Source organism: Patagioenas fasciata, chromosome 5, assembly GCF_037038585.1.
Source record: "Patagioenas fasciata isolate bPatFas1 chromosome 5, bPatFas1.hap1, whole genome shotgun sequence".
Lineage (NCBI taxonomy): Eukaryota > Metazoa > Chordata > Aves > Columbiformes > Columbidae > Patagioenas > Patagioenas fasciata.
This window is the reverse complement of record NC_092524.1, coordinates 48,295,514-48,313,913: the sequence shown is the minus strand read 5'-3', so window position 1 is coordinate 48,313,913 and position 18,400 is coordinate 48,295,514. Positions and strand designations below refer to the sequence as shown.

Here is an 18,400-nt window from a genome sequence, read left to right as displayed (position 1 = left end):
GCTGAATTTCATATAGGTCTATTGCAACATGAAGATGTCCAAATAAAGGAAAGGAAAACACAGGAGAATATAAGGCAAATCAATAAAGAGGTGGAAAAACATCCCAAATGCAGGAAGTACTCATTAATATTTAGGGCAATGTCTTTAAACTTCACAAATATTAGACATGTGCTTTATTTCTTCCAGGACCAGTGAAGAAAAAGCAGCAAGTTGTTCAGTCTTGACTTTTGTAAATGGAATAAACTGATCCATTCATCTAGCAGTAAGACCAAGAACGAAGTAATCAGCAAAAAGAATTGATTTTAGAAGTCTAGAATCAAGGAGGAGCAGATCTGAAGTTTAAATAGGTTCACTTCCAAGGAGGGAAAGAAGGTCAGCTGGAACAACATTTTCCATCCTCCAACCCTTACATACACACCACAGTGCAGACATCTTTTCTCTCAAGCTGTGTATGTCCGACATAGACGTGGAAATAGCCCATATTACTCAATTTCAGAAGCTCTATAAAAACTTCCAACCACAGCCCATAAGCTGTTGAGCTGGAGGCTGCAGAGAACTAGGTCACAATAGACAGCTTCTTTTCCTCAGTTTCTAATACTTTGCTCATCTCTAGGGGCTTCCACGCACTTTCAAGGTACTCTGCAAGACATAGCTGAATGTCTACTCTCATCGTGAATAGATAAATACCATGAATACTTGTTTTATGGGATAGCAAGGCCAAAAGCAGGTGGCAGGCGTGCTTGGAAGCTTCCAGCAGAAGTGGGCCCCTAACATGGAGTCCTTTCTGAGAACTGATTTTGTGTCTTCAGAGTGTTTGGTACCCTGACCCAACACCGATCATTTAAGACTCAACAACTTCCCTACCTTTTGTAGCTTTTCTCTCAGGCCCTCTCACCAATCCCTTTTTTTGGGTGGTTGTAGAGGGAACGGTTCCCTTGTTATCTAAAAGATGGTGATGAAAGCTACAGTTAGCACAGCAGCTAAAGATACTCTGCAGAAAACAAACAAATATATTGGTATAATGCCATTACCCTGAAACTTCATTCTTCTCACAGTTGTGTGTAGCACATCAACCCAGAACAGATTTTACACACCAGGCAGCAAGAAGGTCTTTGGCTTTGCTGAATACCTTCCAGGGAAACACAAACTGCTAGTACAGATCTGATGAGACCTTCAAGATTAATTAAGAGCAACCTGTTGTTCCAAAAAGATCAGAAATGTAGCAATTGCAAAAGAGCAATAAAAACAAAGCAGATCATCACACACAAAAAAGAAGTGGTGTGTGGTGTGAAGCTTTAACTCCATAGGCTCATTTGACATTTCAGACACTCTTAAGTTCTCTTCTTTCAGATAGCCACCCACAAAATCCTTTGTCAAAAGCAACAGTCCTACAGGAGACATTAAAACACAGAAAAGGTCAGTATGGCAGCTATCATCTTGTCCAGCACATTAGTGATTGAACGGCAGATTGAAACCTTAAGTTTGTACAGCACACAAGGAAGATGCATAATGCAAAAGGAAGCTGAAACTTCAGCTAACAAATGAGATAAAAAGAGGCTACTTAACTGTGCTATCCTAAACAAATCCCACCATAGATAAAGAAATTATAGGAATAAAACTGATAGGAAGAGATAAAGTAATTCTTGCCTTAGGTATTGGGTTTTGGTTTTGTTTTTGTTTTTTTTTTTTTTTTAGCACTACTATACACTATTAAACACCAGCCACTTTCAGTCTTAAGGATGCTTGTATTTCAGTTAATGACTCTTACATATAGCCTTAAAATGCTTTGGGATTCTCAAAGTCCTAAAGAAAAAGTTCTCATATAAATACAATTTATATTGAAAGTCCTTCCTGCTCAAACAGGAGCACTGCCTTACCCATCACTGCAACACAGCTAATACTATAATGTCGTAGATTTGTGCTTTGGTGCACAGTAAGGCTTAACTATGCTTGAACACATAAGAGAAACAACATGGTCAAGGAAGTCCAATGGCTTGCTTAAACCAAATAAAAGGAGGTAGTGGTAGAATCAAGACACTAAAGAATATTATTTTCCTATTAAAGTAGGGTACTGAAATAAAGGAATAGAGATAGCAAATGCCACCAGGATGGAATGGTGTCACCCACTTGTAGTGGTACTGATCTGTCTTAGGTGGGGGAGTGCTGTCTGCTGACCTACATCTCACTTTCTACTATTTTTCAGGTTTTCTTCCTCCCACGTCCCTTGGTTGTCCTGAGATCAAACTGATAAGTTTCAGAGAAAACAGCTGTACCCTTGTAATCTGCTTTGCTTCTGAAAGCAAAGCTGCTCAAAAGACAAGCATTAGCAGAAGTCTCTCTCACATCATATTTGGAAGGCAAGATTCATATGTGGGGATGGAATGACATTTTGTTAAGCATGCATGTTCTCATCATTTACATGATCCCACTGCCCTTCATCATGAAATAAGGACATCCTGCAAATCAAGACATAGCACAACTATTCACCCGAAGAGCCTGCAACTGTTTATTACAAACACATTTAAACATCATAAGACAACATGAACTGCTTGGGACTTCAGCTCTTAAACACATTGTTAATGCTGCACCTAAAATCACTTCAGATGGAAACAAAATAGGGAGATTTAAATAAGGATCCAACATGCTTAGGGTTTTCTTTCTTTAGAGTAAGGGAAGACAAGTGTGGTTTTCAGTGGTAACTGTAAGAATGGCCACCAGTAGGCACTAGTCAAGATGTGAGATGAAGACCTGGGGATTGCTGTGACTGAAAAAGCAAATGAAACATCTTTCTGGTGAGTTAATTATCCAGTTTTTTTACTAAGCTAAACACGTTGGCAAATAGAATGTCTTCCTCTTCAGCAGTTCCCCTGGTATTGAGCAGGGACCATTCAGGAAGATAGCCCAGGCACTACTTTGCTATCAAGTTCTTCCAAAGGCAGAATGAGGGCTACCATTGACCTTCCCACCCAGTTTCTTAGGTCTGTCCCCAGCTTTGGATCTTGTTTGAAGGGCTTTAGAAGACAAGGGGAACTCACATTCCTGACATATCTAAGAGCGAACCAGCCTCCACAACCAGGCATTAGCTGTGCTGGTACCAGACTAGCACACAGAGACATTAAGTGCCACATTACATTTTTTGGGAGTGGCACTGACATTGTGTAACCTCAGTAACAGGACACTAAATCAAAGAACTATACTGGGTACAGGAGAAGGAAACATCATCACTCTAATAATGGTGCAGTCTTCGGGGAAAGCACCATGACTCTGTTCCTGAGCCACACACAGAACAACAGGTTAGTCTAATGAGAGGTTCCCTCAAGGAAAGAGCTAGGGGAAATAACATGAAGGTTATGTAGCCAACAGATAAACCTAATTTTAAACAGAAAAATAAGCAGAATTCACTATACTAGAGAAGAGCTTTCAGTGCACCGAGCATAATCAAGAGACATTTTCAAAACACTCGAAATGAATTTTTTTCCCTTGAACCTTGTAAACAACAACAAAGAAAAGCTGCACTTCTTTTGGCATTTTGGCTCTACCACAAGTGGGCAAACCCACAAGTTCTACTCTATGCCAATTTCCACGAGGAACAACATGGTTAACAGACATTATTAAATACAGCAGAAAGACAGAAAAAAAGAACAGTCTACAGTTGTGCAGCACTGAACGATGCTGTGAAATCAGAGTTGACATTGAGTGAGCTCCTGTGACAGGACACAAAATTCTCACAAACCAGAGTATTATTGTGGGAGCATGGAAGGAGGGCTGAGGCACTGGAGCTCCCAGCCAACCAGAACACTGGGAGACAAGGAAGTGATCAGATTTAATTGGACTGCCAATTTTGTGTTTCATGAAGACTCAAAGATAACACAAGATGATACCTATGAAGGGAGATGAAGCCTAAGAAGGGAGAGTCTTGACAAGTGGTAAGGCTTCAGCGTGATGTAACCTGCAATCTTGACATGGTAGGGAAATATGATCAAGGAATAATTTCACTTTGTGAAGTTTTCTCTTTTTGTGGTGTTTTCTGAGATGATGTCTTGAAAGATCAGTTAGGGACATACATCATCTTAGAAAACAGGCATACCAGACAACTTCACTGATAAAATAAAACTAACTTAATCTAGTGACTGGTAGCCAACACAGCAGACTGGTATTCAGTGGGGCTAGTGATTTTCATTTAACTCAGCCAGCAAAACATTGGCATTTATGATGGTAAGTAACCCAAGTGCTTTGGGAATTGATGCCATACGCATGTTACTGAGTCAGTGCTGCTGATGTCAATATTATTTTAATTGATGGGAGCACAGCAGGAACAGTAAATTATTTAAAGAAGCTTCAAGAAATCACTACTATTTACATGCTCCAAAAAGTCACTCACACATATTTGTTTCTAAACTGGCTGGAAAAGAGCAACGAGAGGAAAGAAAGGTTTTCCAGACAGCAAAGACCATGCCCCCAGTGCTTTTACTGGAGGCCTACTTCCTCAAAAACGAATCCCTGTTTTGGTCTGTTCTTCACCCTTCATTTTCTCCTACCTTCCATTTCCCCTGCCTCTACTTGGGTCTTCAAAACGCTTACTCTATAGATCCCAAAAAGGGGGCCTCTGAAGCACAAATGAATTGAACGCTCAGAACCCCTTTCAAAGTACTTTAAAAGTACTGTAATGTTAATAAACCATTCTGAGAAAAGTACTAGTAAATAGTAGTCCATCTCAGTGCCATCCTTTCTATTACTGGATGTACCACTTCATAGGGCACGGAGTATGCAAGAGAATAGCTGCTAAGCTGCTCGCAGAAGCTAGTTATCCTCAAACTGCACTCGGAAGCATTTGGAAGCCATAAGTATAGTGAAGGATGTCACAATGAGAGCAAATTAATGAAATGGACAGTAAGGTGGCTAAGTAGATGCACAGTGGGAAGTAATGAAGTAAGAGTGGAGTGCTTGAGAGGGGAACTTCTCTGAAATCAATTATACCTTCACATCCACGCTCGATCTGTCCACTGCGGTGCAGAGCATCATTGATTAGATCAGGTAGACGCCCATTCAAGTCCACAGATGCTAGACAGCCCTGAAATCCATCACGTGAGGCCACAAGCTTTGGGAGGTTGCTATACATGCCTTGAGCTAGGCCAGCAATGTAGAGATCACCTAGAGGAGAAAGGGATAAACATATAAGAAAGTTACATACTTTCAAGAGTGGTTTTCCCCTGCTCCCGGCAGCTGCTGAACAGCTGCTCAGAAAATGATATTGTGCAAGAAGTCATTTCTGCCTCCTTCACAAAAAAACCAATGCCCCACCTGAACACACCAACCACCACCCAAAAAACACCCCCCCAAAAATGGTTGTAATTGCATCCTAACTAGGAAAAACTGTAGGATGACAATTTCTGAAAAACAAAATATGGCAAACTATCCTGCTACATGAAGTTGCCAAACAAAGAAAGAAAAAAATGAAAGCCAAAACCAGTGAATTCCAGATTTACTGTTCTGTAATTCATGGCTTCTGTAAGCTTTCTGTTGCTTACTGATTGAGCCCTGCAAGAATAAAGGGCAAAACTGTCAGTCTTGTAGAATTTACCTTTAAGATCCAGATTTTTGGCACCATTGATAACCTGAGTGACCACCTTAGTGTCCACCTTCAGGCTGTGTGTGTTACTGTTATCTCTGGTGATTACAACATTGTGCCACTGGTTGTCATTAAGAGGGCGATCACTGTTGCCTTTGATAACATTAGGTCCATTTCCAAGGTCAAACACATAGTGTATATACCTGTAAACATAGCAAGAACTAGTTAAAATTGCATAAAAACTCCAGTGCTACTGACCTTTATTCTAGATGGTTGATAAATTAACTTACAAAAGTCATCAAGGAAAGTATCTCTGGGTTAGAAAGTTCTAGTAAGCCAAATACTAGCCACTGATTTGAAAACATATAGTTGTTTCCTTTCCACCAAGGAAACATAAGGATTAGTATTTTGAGATAACATTTGGAGTAATCAGATTCTAATCATAAAGCACTCGTTCTGCTTTTTCACAAAGTTCTCACAGATCCACAAAAACCCTGCCTGTTCATATGATTATTTTTAAAAATTCATAATATTGATAAACGTACTGGAGAGCAACACTAGATATGCTCATCTGGGGCATATATTCCCCAGATTCACTCTGAGGTTTGAATAACTCCCTTAAGAAGTCAATTGGGAAACGTACTCAAAATATTATACTAAATTCACATGTTTATTCAAACACCTGGAAAACAATTAACAAAGTTTTTGGCAAAAAATAAACACCCTAAAAAAGACTGAAGTTATGGGAGTGTTACCCTCAGTTATTTATATAGTTCAAACACCAAAATCCACCTGAGGACAGATAAGAAATATTCTACTTAGGAAAAAAAGAAAAAACAACAAAATCCAACTCTCAACAGAGCCCCAGGAGCTCATGACTCTTGATTTTTTATTACTCAGTGTCCCAGTTACAGAAATATGTTCAACATTAAAAATAAAATGGATCAAACTGTAGTTACACTGAAATAAACAGGACTGGTAAACTTTATCTGTGGCAAACATACCTACTGTGACTAGATGAGCATAAGAGATCTAAATTTGTTCAGCTAACAAAGGATTTTTTTTTTTTTCTAATAAGCTACTGGTCTTGCAAAAAGAATATAGCAGCTCAAAAGCAAGCTGAGTTTGCTTTTCCTCAAGCACCACCAGCAGAAATACAAATCCAGCAGCCCACATGTTCCTTGTTTCTTTCAGTGGAGGTGGCAGAAACACAAGTCTGTTGCAGGAAAAAAAAAAATAAAGGGGAAGAGGGACTCAGACCTCTCAGCACATTTCCTTCTCCTCTGTGCTGTTCTGCAAGGTTAACGGGACCAAATGTTAGCCTAACTGGATTCGGAGGACTTCAAACATTAATGTTCCACACCATAAAAGTGTCTTTCCTTCAGCCTCACGGGGAAGTCAGTGATAAAATCAGGAGTCTTCAGCTTCAGTGTTTATGTCTAAGTGCTTTGCTTTGTAATATACCTCAGCAAACAGAGGAAACATAAGTATGAGGTGAATTTCTCTTTATGCAAGCATTTTAAGCTTATCAATAAGTAAGCTTATCTATAACTAAGCTGGCAGAATATAGCAGAAAGTCACTTACCCCTTAACTAGTTCAACTGCAATAAAGTCATTGCCGTCACCACTGTTAAAGAGGATGAACCCATCAGCTGAGGTGGTCTTGAACTGAAAGAAGAGGTGCATGGATGTATAAGCCTGCAAAGTGGCCAAGCTCAGGTAACTGCTCTTGGTCTTGAACGTCACAGGGTCAGCTATAATGTTGCGGAGACCAAAGCGTGCCTTCAGCTCGCAATAGTCAATGTCACCATTCTTGCATAGGTCAATATAGAGCATCCCGTTGAACATGAGGCTCTGGAGGTGGCCAATAAAGCTGGAGGGGATGACAGAGATATAGCGTTTCTCCGTCATGATTCCCGTCTCGATGTTGTGGAACTCTAAGCGAGTGTGATCACCAACCATTGTGCCTGAAGGACAGAAACAAGGAGGAACATGCAGAAAGCCCAGAGGTCAGTAACAGGTTATATGGAGCCCTTCACCCTCCACTTTCCAGAGTAATAGCAGTACTTAGTCCTATCTGATCACAGTTCAGCAGCTTGCATTAGAAAGAATGCATAGACTCATGGTGGAGAGGCTCAAGTCTAGCAGTTGTCAAAACCTGTCAGAAGAGAGAAGACAGGACTAAAGGGCCACGGGCAGCAAGCTCTGTATTTTTCCCTTTGATTCACAGACTCTCTGGTCTGCAAAGAAGACTAGATCTTTCCCTTAAAGATCAGTGATCCAACAGTCCATCTGCCAAACAACTCAGACTTCTGAAACAACTTTGACAAGTGTGATTCCTGAAAACAATCAATAAACATAAATTCATATAAAAAGAGCAGAATAAGAAGCAGGAGCACTCATCAACCTGCTAATATTTATCCCATTGTTCTCTGCTGGTGCCTGATATTATTCCTCATTTCAAGGGCATGACAGGAGGGAAACACACAAGAACATAACAGGCAAAGTGTTCTCCATGTATTTAAGTCATCAACACACCACTTGGGTTATTTTTCAAATTTCAACGGATTTTAACCTCTCAATTAAAATATTCAATCTTTTCAGTATACCAACTATGTTAGACTACTCTTGAAGTATATTTCAGTAAGTGTACAGACACAGAACCCACACAGACAGATGAAATACAACAGTATGATAAAATACTAGTTTGAGTAAAAAGTTGGGCAACATCAGAATGAAAACCATCACAACCTTATTTTAGTCCCCTACAGTTCTTCATTTAGATAGCTTTAACTATTTGGTCACACAAACAAGTAGCCCTTCTACACATTTGCTATACAACAAGAGTAATAATAAATTCATTACTTACTCCATATTTAATTGTTTTTTCATCATTCAATATACAACCATTGTTCAAACTCAGCTGGAAATATGCCATTACTTTTTCTGCGGTGTTGTATTGAGTTTACATGGTGAGGTGCTGCCCATGCAGTTGCTGCAGGAGCCTCTGTGAGGAGAGGCCAGGGCTGCCCCGTGCCAGACAAAGCAGGTACCAGAGGCTCCAGCCCACCCACCGCAGGGCACAGCTGAACCCCTCAGCCAAGGTGGTGGCATCTCTGGAAAAGTGTATGTAAGAAAGGGCCAAATGCTGCTCATGAGCAAGGAAAAAAGGGAAAACAAAGCAAAATAAAGACTCTGCAAACACCAAGCTCAGAAAAAGAGGATAGGGAGGAGGTGCTCCACGTACCACAGTGGAAATTCTCCAGCAGCCCATGGAGAAGACCACAGTGGAGCAGACACCCACACTGCAGCCTGTGGAGGACCCCCATACTTGAACAAGTGGATATTTCCTGAAGGAACTGCAGCCAGTGGAGACCCTACACTGAAGGAGGTTTTCCTCACAGCCTGTGGAGAGGACCCATGCTAGAGCACTTCATGAAGGACTATTGCCCATGGGAAGGATCCACGCTGAAGCAGAGGAAAAGTGTGAGGAGGAAGGAGCCACAGAGAGGAGCTGTTACTGACAGACCACAGCCACCATTCCCCACTCCCTGCACTATTGGGCCAAGGCAAGGTAAAAGAGTCAGAAATGAAAGAGTAAACCTGAGAAAAGGAGAGGGTTGGGGATGGTGTTTTACTTTTTGTCCTTTGTTTCTCATCATCTAACTATTTTTAATTGGCAATAAATTAATTTTCCCCAAGTCAAGCCTGTTTTGTCCATGACAGCAGTTGGTACGTGATTTCCGTATCTTTATCCCAAACCATGAGCCTTCTCATCCTATTTTCTCCCCTGTCCTACTGAGGAGAGGGAGTGAGAGAGCAGCTGGGTGGGTGTCTGGCAGCCAGCCATGGTCAATCCACAAGTTCAGCAGCACAGTACGAAAATTATCCTCAAATATTCACTTCAGCTTCTACCAGTCCTGCAAGACTAAGTAATATTAGTTTCAGTTTTGTATACACAAAGCTGGGGAACAGAGAAATCAACATATATAGCTTTGGATATAAAAAAAAATAAGTATTTGGCAACTTTGGAGTGCTCACTGTTTTCAAGGCTCAGTACTGCTGGAAATAAGAGTTATATTTGGTTTGCATGGCAAGGTTTTGGTAGTGAGGACACTACAGAGGTGGCTTCTGCTCAAAGCTGCTCGAAGCTTCCCCTCTGTCTGACAGAGCCGCTGCCAGCCGGCTCCAGGACAGACCTCCTGCTGGCCAAGGCTGAGCCCATCAGCGACAGTGGTAGCACCTCTGGGATAACATATTTAAGAAGGTGAAAAAACTGCTGCACAGCAAAAGCAGTTGGAGAGAGAAGTGACAATATGTGAGAGCAACAACTATGCAGACACCAAGGTCAGTCAAGAAGGAGGGCAGGAGGTGCTTCAGGCCCCAAACAGAGATTCCCCTGCAGCCCATGGTACAGACCATGGTGAGGCTGGCTGTTCCCTACAGCCCGTGGTGGTCCATGCTGCTGGAGCAGTCTGTTCCAGAAGGACTGCACACCATGGAAGGGACTACATTGGAGCAGTTCATTAAGAACTGCACCCCGTAGGAAGAACTCACATTGGAGAAGTTCCTGGAGGACTGTCTCCTGTGAGAGGGACCTCATGCTGGAGCAGGGGAAGAGTGTGAGAAGTCTTCTTGAGAAGAAAGGAGCAGCAGAAATGATGTGTGATGAATTGACCACAACTGCCATTGCCCACCCCTTGTGCCACTGAGGGGGGAAGAGATGGATAAAATAACGAATAAAGTTGAGCCTGGGAAGCAGAGGGAGGGGTGGGGGAAAGGTGTTTTTAAGATTTGGTTTTATGTCGTATTATCTGACTCCAATTTGATCAGTAATAAATTAAATTACTTTTTCCCCGAGTTGAGTCTGCTTCGTCTGCAACAGTAACTGCTGAGTGATCTCCCTGTCCTTTATTCTGACCCATGAACCTTTCATTACATTTTACCTCTCCTGTCCAGCTAAACAGGGGAGTGATAGAGTTGCTTTGGTGGTCACCTGGTATCCAGACAGGGCCAACTCACCACAGATGCACAGTCCCAAATGAGTAGCCCCAAAAGGACAGGTACAAGTACTGACCAACTGTGAAAGATCTAATTTAAGTGACTTATCCAGCTTTCCACAGGAGCTAAGGTAGAAAAGTCAGTTCCTCTGGGCTGTATTCACATGCCTTACACAGAGGTCTTTTTTACCATACTATGCCTCATTCACTACAGATTTGTCAAAGGAGGTCTCAAAAGCAAGCACCTCTTTTAATATAAAGGCCTATGTCAACCCATTTATTGCATCATCCTTTCTTAAAATAAGCGGAGAAGCAAAACTCCTATGAAAAAAGGACAGCAGTAAATATGAAATTAGACAGCATCAAAATGCATATAAACACAGATCTACTTTCAACTTTTCCCTACTTTTGCATGTTTCCTTACTTATCCTTCTAGTATGTTGCAAATATAATTACTGCATAGGTAAAGTCCTTTGTTTTAGAAGGTTTTCCACAGGAAACAGACAGACTACCTGTTGGTCCCTCTGTGTCTAATAACATTCTGATATGCTGGTCAAATTCAATCATGCTTAAAAGAACAGAAGGGTCAAAAAATATTTAAATTCATACTAGTTTTGAGAAATATTGACACCTGGATAAAGACCAGAATAAAAGTTTCCACTTCACTATAGACAGACCAAATTCAGCAATAGTATCCTGCTTGAATGCATCTGCTGGTCCGTCAGCATATATACACAGCTCTTGACCAGTGACTGCAAGAGGTATTTCTGAGTCACTGGGATTATACCTGGGAGCCTCACTGATCACCACAGCAGAGTCCAGGACAAACTCCTCTTTTAATTCCCCCAGATCGTATCAACAGGGACTTAAAACTTTCTCACATTTTATACTGTCTCCTGAAATCTCCTAGCATTTCTCACCTAAACAGTTCCTGGTTGCTAAAAGCCAAAATCAAAAAGATATATTAATAAGCCTTTAAAGATTTTTCCTACTATTTGCAATATCCTTTTTTTTTTTTCTTTCCAAGCTAAGAACATAAAGCACTTGGATGATACCCCCTGGCTTGTGGTTTATAAAGAGTCAGATTAAATGAACTGATGGTCTCTTTCTTGTTTTGGAACTCTTGAAACATTGGAATATTCTGAACTTGCTTCTCATGATCCTGTACAAAGCACAATTTTTCAGTTTATACTTAGTCCAAATGTGATCAAGTTTTTGTAAAAACAGCAAAAAAGTATATTGTTAGAAAAAAAAATGTTTTGAAGTACCTATTCCAAATACAAAGAGAGAATATCATACAAACCAATCTTTTTTTTTTTTTTCACTTTTCCCCAATTTTAGCAGTGGATTTAAATTTAAAGACAATTATACAAAGACCATTGACATGGAAAGCTTCAGCCCAAGCAGATATAGCTGGACAAATTTACAAGCAACTAGAAAGAGTCATGTATTTCTGTCTATTCAGAAACTCAAGAGCTGAATTCAAATGCAAACGTTCTCAAATTCTGAATGAATTCTTTACCAGAAATTATAATATTTTAGTTTCAAAAATGCCAGTTCACAGGAATCAAAATTGTATATGGAAAATTTTGTTTAGACAAACCACCTCAATTCTGCTACCGTGATTGTTAGAAGCTTTTTCAGTTTTAGTATTAGCAAATGAAAAAAATCTGATTTCTCCAAACCAGAAGAATTCTATGTTCTTAAAAATAAAATAAAATTTACAAGTCACTTTAAAAAAATCCCACTTCTTTAGTTCAAAATATTAGAAAAATAAAATTTAGAGATGTAAAGGACCAAGAACAAGAAAATTCCTCTCCTTAGCTCTTATATCCTTAGACAAGAAGTTGTTGCTGGACTAAGAAAGAAAATCCTGGCCTGTGAAATCTAGAGTATGCTGGGACAGGGAACCCAAATACAGAGGGCATTAGAAATGGAGGGAGGTTGGAAGAGATGAACCTAGAATTTCAGAAAAGGTGAAAAAATGAGAAAACTGAGACTGGCTTAAAAGAAATAGGACAATGATAGCTGTAGTAGTGCAGAAAGTTAGCAGTAGTTCAGTGGAAAGCCGAAAAGGATATGACGATACAAGATCAGAACCAGGACAGAAATGTATTTGTTTAAGAAGAAATCATGGAGTGGAATCCAGTATTTTCTAATCTCATTAGCTGTCAGCCTCACCTGCAGAGTTCTACAATTCCTCACTGTGCTCTGTAGAGTTTGTAACTACTACAGCGATCATCAGCTCTTCAGTTCAAGTGGTGGCAGACAGAAAAGATTCCAGAGGTATTTGGGTGCTTGCAAGATGTTGTAGGGAGGAATATGACTGCTATATTTGTGTCTCATTTACCACTGGTGGTCTGATCTCTGTTCTGAGGTGTGTGTGGGGAGGAGGGGATAGCAGGGAATGTGGGAGGAGGGGTTTGTGATTAAGCAGCAAAATGCTGTCCAGAGAAACTGAATTCTCTCTCTTCCTTAGATGTCCTGCAGGAACCCAAGTCAGTTACTTCATCACTAATTTTTCACAGGTGGTCATTAATTGTCTAGATCAAATTCTCCAAGTAGGAGGGTTGAGCTAATTTATGGGATCAAATTTACAGACATACTGAATATTTGTGCGTGCAAATGACTGAAAAAGCATACCAAATTGGTACCAAATACATGCAACTTTAATATGGTGCCTTGTTCCCCAATCTGTAAAATGAGAAAAGGCACCTACTCCATATAACATAGACATGGGAATAAATCCAATTATAGCTTCTTAGTTCCATATAAACATATTGATGAGTAGTACACAACACACAAAGAAAAAAAAAAGGCAAAATGAAAACAAACAAAAACCCCAGCTCTATATTTAGAGCAAAATTTAGTTGGCATGCATTGTTCCAAACAAGCAATAAGAAAGAAGGCGGCAATCAAAGCGGCTGTTTATCTTTACTGGGAACCAAATTTAGACTTCTGATCTATGCTTAAGACAGCAAGAATCCTGTGGAAAAATCTATGTGACCACATCATTGAAGACTACATCATCTGCCCAAGTGGGATGCAGATTGCACAGAAAATCTTAACTCTGGCTTTTCTGACTTTTGACTTTGCCATGGTCACATTATTTTAACAGGTATTTTTAGCTATAATGAATCTTTAATTATGTAATTCATATACATATGCACATCCTATTTTAGTATAGGATTGTATCATTATTATTTATAAACTCAGTTTCACGAAAAAGAGACTTCAAAAAAACAGATGGCTTTTGGGAACTGAGTTGGTAATGCAGAGAGTGCCACCTCATGGTGCTTGCTAAAAAAGCATATGCAGAAGAACTGTTCTGCCTAAATGCAGAAGTAAACACCATGAAATATTTACCAGCATGTATCGCTAATTCAGAAAGTTCCTTCTTAAATAAAATTTCATTTTCCTAAAAGCTAATGTTGACTAAGCCTCTGTCAATTCCAACAAGGAAAGGGAAAGATTCTTCTTTCATATGCTTCTAATTCTCTTCTGCAAATTCTCAGCATATATAGCACAGCTTACATTTAATTCAGAGATAAAATATATATCAAGTAATTTTCCTGCTAACTCACTTTTCTGGTCTTATTTAAAAATCCCAATTTACAGCTTTCCAAGTAATCTCGTTACTACATTACTTAAAATTAATTGTGTTCACACAGTAGAAAATAACTTTTTACAGAGATAGGACACAGTATTCTGGCACTGCCTGTGCCAGCCATCCCTTCCAGTTGCCTTCCAAGCAGAGCCTTCAGACTGCTGATGTCTTTCTCAAAAGCCCAGTTCCTGCAGTTATGTCAAACCAGGAGACTTTTAGACCCGCAAGCAAAGAAAAATAAGTTTCTGGTTCTTGTAACTGTGGGGAAATGGACCAGAAAAATATCACCTCTAAAATTTTTTAATGAAAAAAAGAATCAATCTAAAGTAGTTTGATCATGTCAATGTAAATCTCATAACTTGGAGGACACCAGCTTTCCTGAGTGATCGATCTTTTCTTCCTCCTTTCAACTACATTTCTCTACAGAAAGAGGGGTAGAAGCTCAAAAAGCTGTCAGGAAATGCAGGGAAAGAAAAAAAAAAATAAAAAAAGAAAAGAAAAAGGCCTAACACGCACTATGTTATGTGATATGATACACTCCTGTGAGTCAGGGTCCTCCCTAACGTCTAAAACAAAGTTGGGAACAAACTGCTCTGTTTGTTTTTTGTTTCTGTATGGCTCTGAGCCATGAGTGCAGGAACTTGAAACAAAAAACCAGCAGAGACAGAAAGCCATATTCTCTAACACATGTGTCAAATGCAGGTTTACCATCAACAAAAAGTTTGTTCCAATGAAAGGTTTAGACAGCCTTGGTTTTGATTCCACAGCATTGGAAACTGCCACATTTTCAGCTCAGGAACAAGGCCGACTCACAGTGTACCCCAAATATTGACTGACATGAGAGAGAGTGCTCTTTAGCACCTCTGCATCCCTGCGTATGCACAAGCTCATCTGTACCCTAAATCCCATATTTCATATCATCGTACTGTTGCAGAAGTTTCTGGTGCTGGCTAAGAACAGCCTATTAGAACTGAGCATTAGTTTTCAACATAGCAACACTAAATATACAAGTAGTAATGGGGGTGGAGGGGAGGGGATAGAAATGATACACACAAGAACAGGGAGAAGAAGAGACTATGGACACAGATACAAAGAGAGTGACAAAAAACATACATCACACTTACCCTCAGCAACATCATCATCCACCATCAGCTTGAGGCTCTTTCCTCGCCGAACTACCCGGACAGTGTGCCACTCATTGTCATTGAGCTTCTGCCCAGCATAAAGAGTTTCAGGTCCCTTGCCTGGGGATGGTGATAGGTACAACAGTTAAAGCCAGACCCCCTATCAGTTTAGTATTTGCTCAATGGGAAAAGTCACCAAAATCAACCTGGTGTGATACAGACTGGCAGACTGTGTAGGTGTATTATGACCTGTAATCAACCCTCACACCCACACTTTCCCAGCACAGATGGAAGTCAGGGTCAGAAACTCTCCCACTAGGTGAAGTGCCTTCCTCTGCAGAGCCCAGAGGTCACACACACTTAAAACAGGGATAGAAATCTCTCTTGTGCTATGGTATTGATTTCCAAACGTCATATTGTACAAGGCACTGCAGTATTAGAAAAAAAAGTCAGTGACAGAAGCATCTCTACAATGAAGGCATTACAAGAGAATTTTGCTCTCCTAAGAACTGGATTTACAACAGCCCCAGGATCCTTGGGATTCTTTCAAATTGCATTGGTCTCTCAACACTTAGATATTGAACACCAGGTTGGTTTCAGTATTAAAAAAAATTTTAAAAGCCCCCCAAAACACACACACACCCCTGACCCCCCCAACCTCAAGCCCCACCCCCCCAAAAGAATATCTATTAAAAAAAATTAAAACCATAGGAAAACAACCACTCACCAACCTGGCTGATTGCTCTAAGGTTCTTTGGCAAAGCAGCCTGGCTATAAGGTGCTTACTTCACCCCCCAAATTACAGGTCAAAAGGGAAAGAAGAGCCCTTTTTCTCCAAAAGGTAAAAACCACAGTTGCCCTTGTAAACAATGCTCCTGGGAAAACAGCATTAGTGCTACCTATGTTTGTCAAGTTTTGCTGCTCACCCATCACAGTTGATAGGAAATTACTTAAAACATTAATTGTTTCGATTCCAGGACTGGAACAACTCATTCATGTCAAATGGTACATGGAATTGAATAACAGTGTGCGATAAAAGCATCCATGCTCATTTCAGTACAGTACTAGAGTGCTTTTTGACAGAGGTTTATCAGAGAAATGCAGAATAAGGACAGCAGAGCTTGTTGCACATCAGATCTGGTCCCATTGAACCCAAGAAAGACAAGGCAAGACACATTGGAGGTATTAAGAGACAGGACAGGAAAAGCAAGGGGCACTGCTACAGCTCAGCATACTGCATTGGTAAAACTAATACCAGACATGCAAGTTATTTCTCTGTGTTTGTTCAACACAAGCCAATCAATCTTTTTATTCAGATAGTGCACAAACAGCATTTATTCTGTCCAGTTTTCAATGGACTAGTTACGTAACACAGAATAAAATCTGGTACATGTCTTCAGGTGAAACTCTGCACGAGGGGGTGGACCGACTCTGATTGGCGTCATGTAAAAGTAGCATATTCCATAGTGAGACAGAAGTGAAGGAAGGTGTAGGAATAATATCTCAGGACTTTACATAGTCCACAGTATGCACACTGCAATGTTAGAGTCAGTAACTGATTTTTACAGAGGGGGAACATGGGGAAAGAATGTGGTGTCCTATTCAGCTAGGATATAACATGTAGCAAGGGAACCCTATGGAAGGAGACCAAAGAAAAACGAATATTCTGTTATTTCTCTTAAAAAATATATATTTTTAATATCCTTTCAAATAAAGCCTATTCCTAGCCAATTTTACCATAGAGCAAAGGAAAAAAATGTTTTTCTACAGTTACCTGAAAAATAAGAGTCATTCTTGAATTAAAAGGACAGTCATATATTGCAGTTACAGAGAATATCTCAATGGGAGAAACTCATAAGCTCTGCAGCTCCTCACCCATATACCAAAGTCACCCTGTACCCATGTAAATCCAGCTGTGTAAGGTAGCCAGATCATGGCCAGAAAGCATAAGTTCTTTGGAACCAGACAATTAGAACTCTATTAAATACAGTCCAAGAAAGTTATGCTAGATTTACATCAGTGAGCGAGTACATTTTATGCCAGAGCATATATCACAAAATGATGTCTCTGGACGGCAACAACATTATTGCCTTCATCAAAATACACTGCATCAGTTATTACAGTTCCACACAGCCACTTCCCAGATAGGAAGACAAAGGAGTTTGTCTGGATCTGTGTATTTTTATAATGTCACCTGAAAGCATGGGGCAGAATGGAATAAGGGGGCAGCAAATACTTTGGAAAACATTCTTTTCCACAGGCCTAGAGCTATGGAGGGCCCAGCCAAGAGAAAGACTCAGATATGCTGACTTTGCTCAGCTGACAACACAACACTTTCTAGGCTCTGTGTTGAACAGGGTTGAGTAACTCAAAGTTGCTGACCTTCTAGTTCCTACATTTCAACCCTAGTCTGACAAAACAGGGGTCAGCCTAAGTGAGCTGGTTTGGCTTGTCATTGCTATCTTGACACCCACTGTCACACTTCCAAAACAGAACTGTGACACCAACAGATGTTATCTGACTAGATTTTCAGAAAATGTAGCTTAACTAATTTGCAAATAAAGTAGTAGGAAGTTTCAGCTTTCCAACTTCTTTTTCCAAATGCATACGGTTGTCTATAAATGAGATTACTATTTAAAAGTTATGGGTTAATAATTTGGGCTAATACATTTGCAAATTAAGCACCGAGGATGCAAATTATTTCATGTTATATATATGTATGTCTTGATCAGCCAATTTAATATTTTACCAATAGAAAAAAAAAAATAGGAGTTTTTAATCTTTTTCTTCACTCACAAACCTCCATTTTGTATGCAAAAACGGGCATTGGCTTCTTTTGGTAGGGTTACATGGATAACACTACATAGAAAAATTCAATATACGAGCATACTCAAGAGCATTCAGCTAAGTTTTTAAACCCAGACATACTGAAGTTAAAAAACCCCAGAGCGTCATGCAAACTTTATTTTATTCTATTTAAACTATTTTCTTTTCAAATGCTTTCCAGACATTTACACAGCCAGTGGGCTGACCTGAAAAGCAGAAAAATTGTCCCCCCCATTATTCATTTGCACACAGTCAGTTGAATCACTGCTCCCTG

The 18,400-nt window shown here is 40.0% G+C and overlaps 1 protein-coding gene across 40 annotated transcripts in view; it reads right to left on the bottom strand.

Moving 5' to 3' along the window:
- NRXN3 (neurexin 3) overlaps positions 1-18,400 on the bottom strand; it is a 1,036,700-nt gene that overhangs the window by 563,816 nt on the left and 454,484 nt on the right. For all 40 annotated transcript variants that reach the window (XR_011739408.1, XR_011739409.1, XM_071809509.1 and 37 more), the window contains 4 exons: positions 15,301-15,420; positions 7,155-7,536; positions 5,582-5,772; positions 4,978-5,151 (listed from right to left, as the gene is read on the bottom strand). Coding sequence is in view for 38 of the 40 variants with exons in the window: in XM_071809509.1 (XP_071665610.1) it covers positions 4,978-5,151; positions 5,582-5,772; positions 7,155-7,536; positions 15,301-15,420 (867 nt within the window). In the remaining 2 variants the exon portion in view is untranslated. The remainder of the gene's footprint in view (positions 1-4,977; positions 5,152-5,581; positions 5,773-7,154; positions 7,537-15,300; positions 15,421-18,400) is intronic.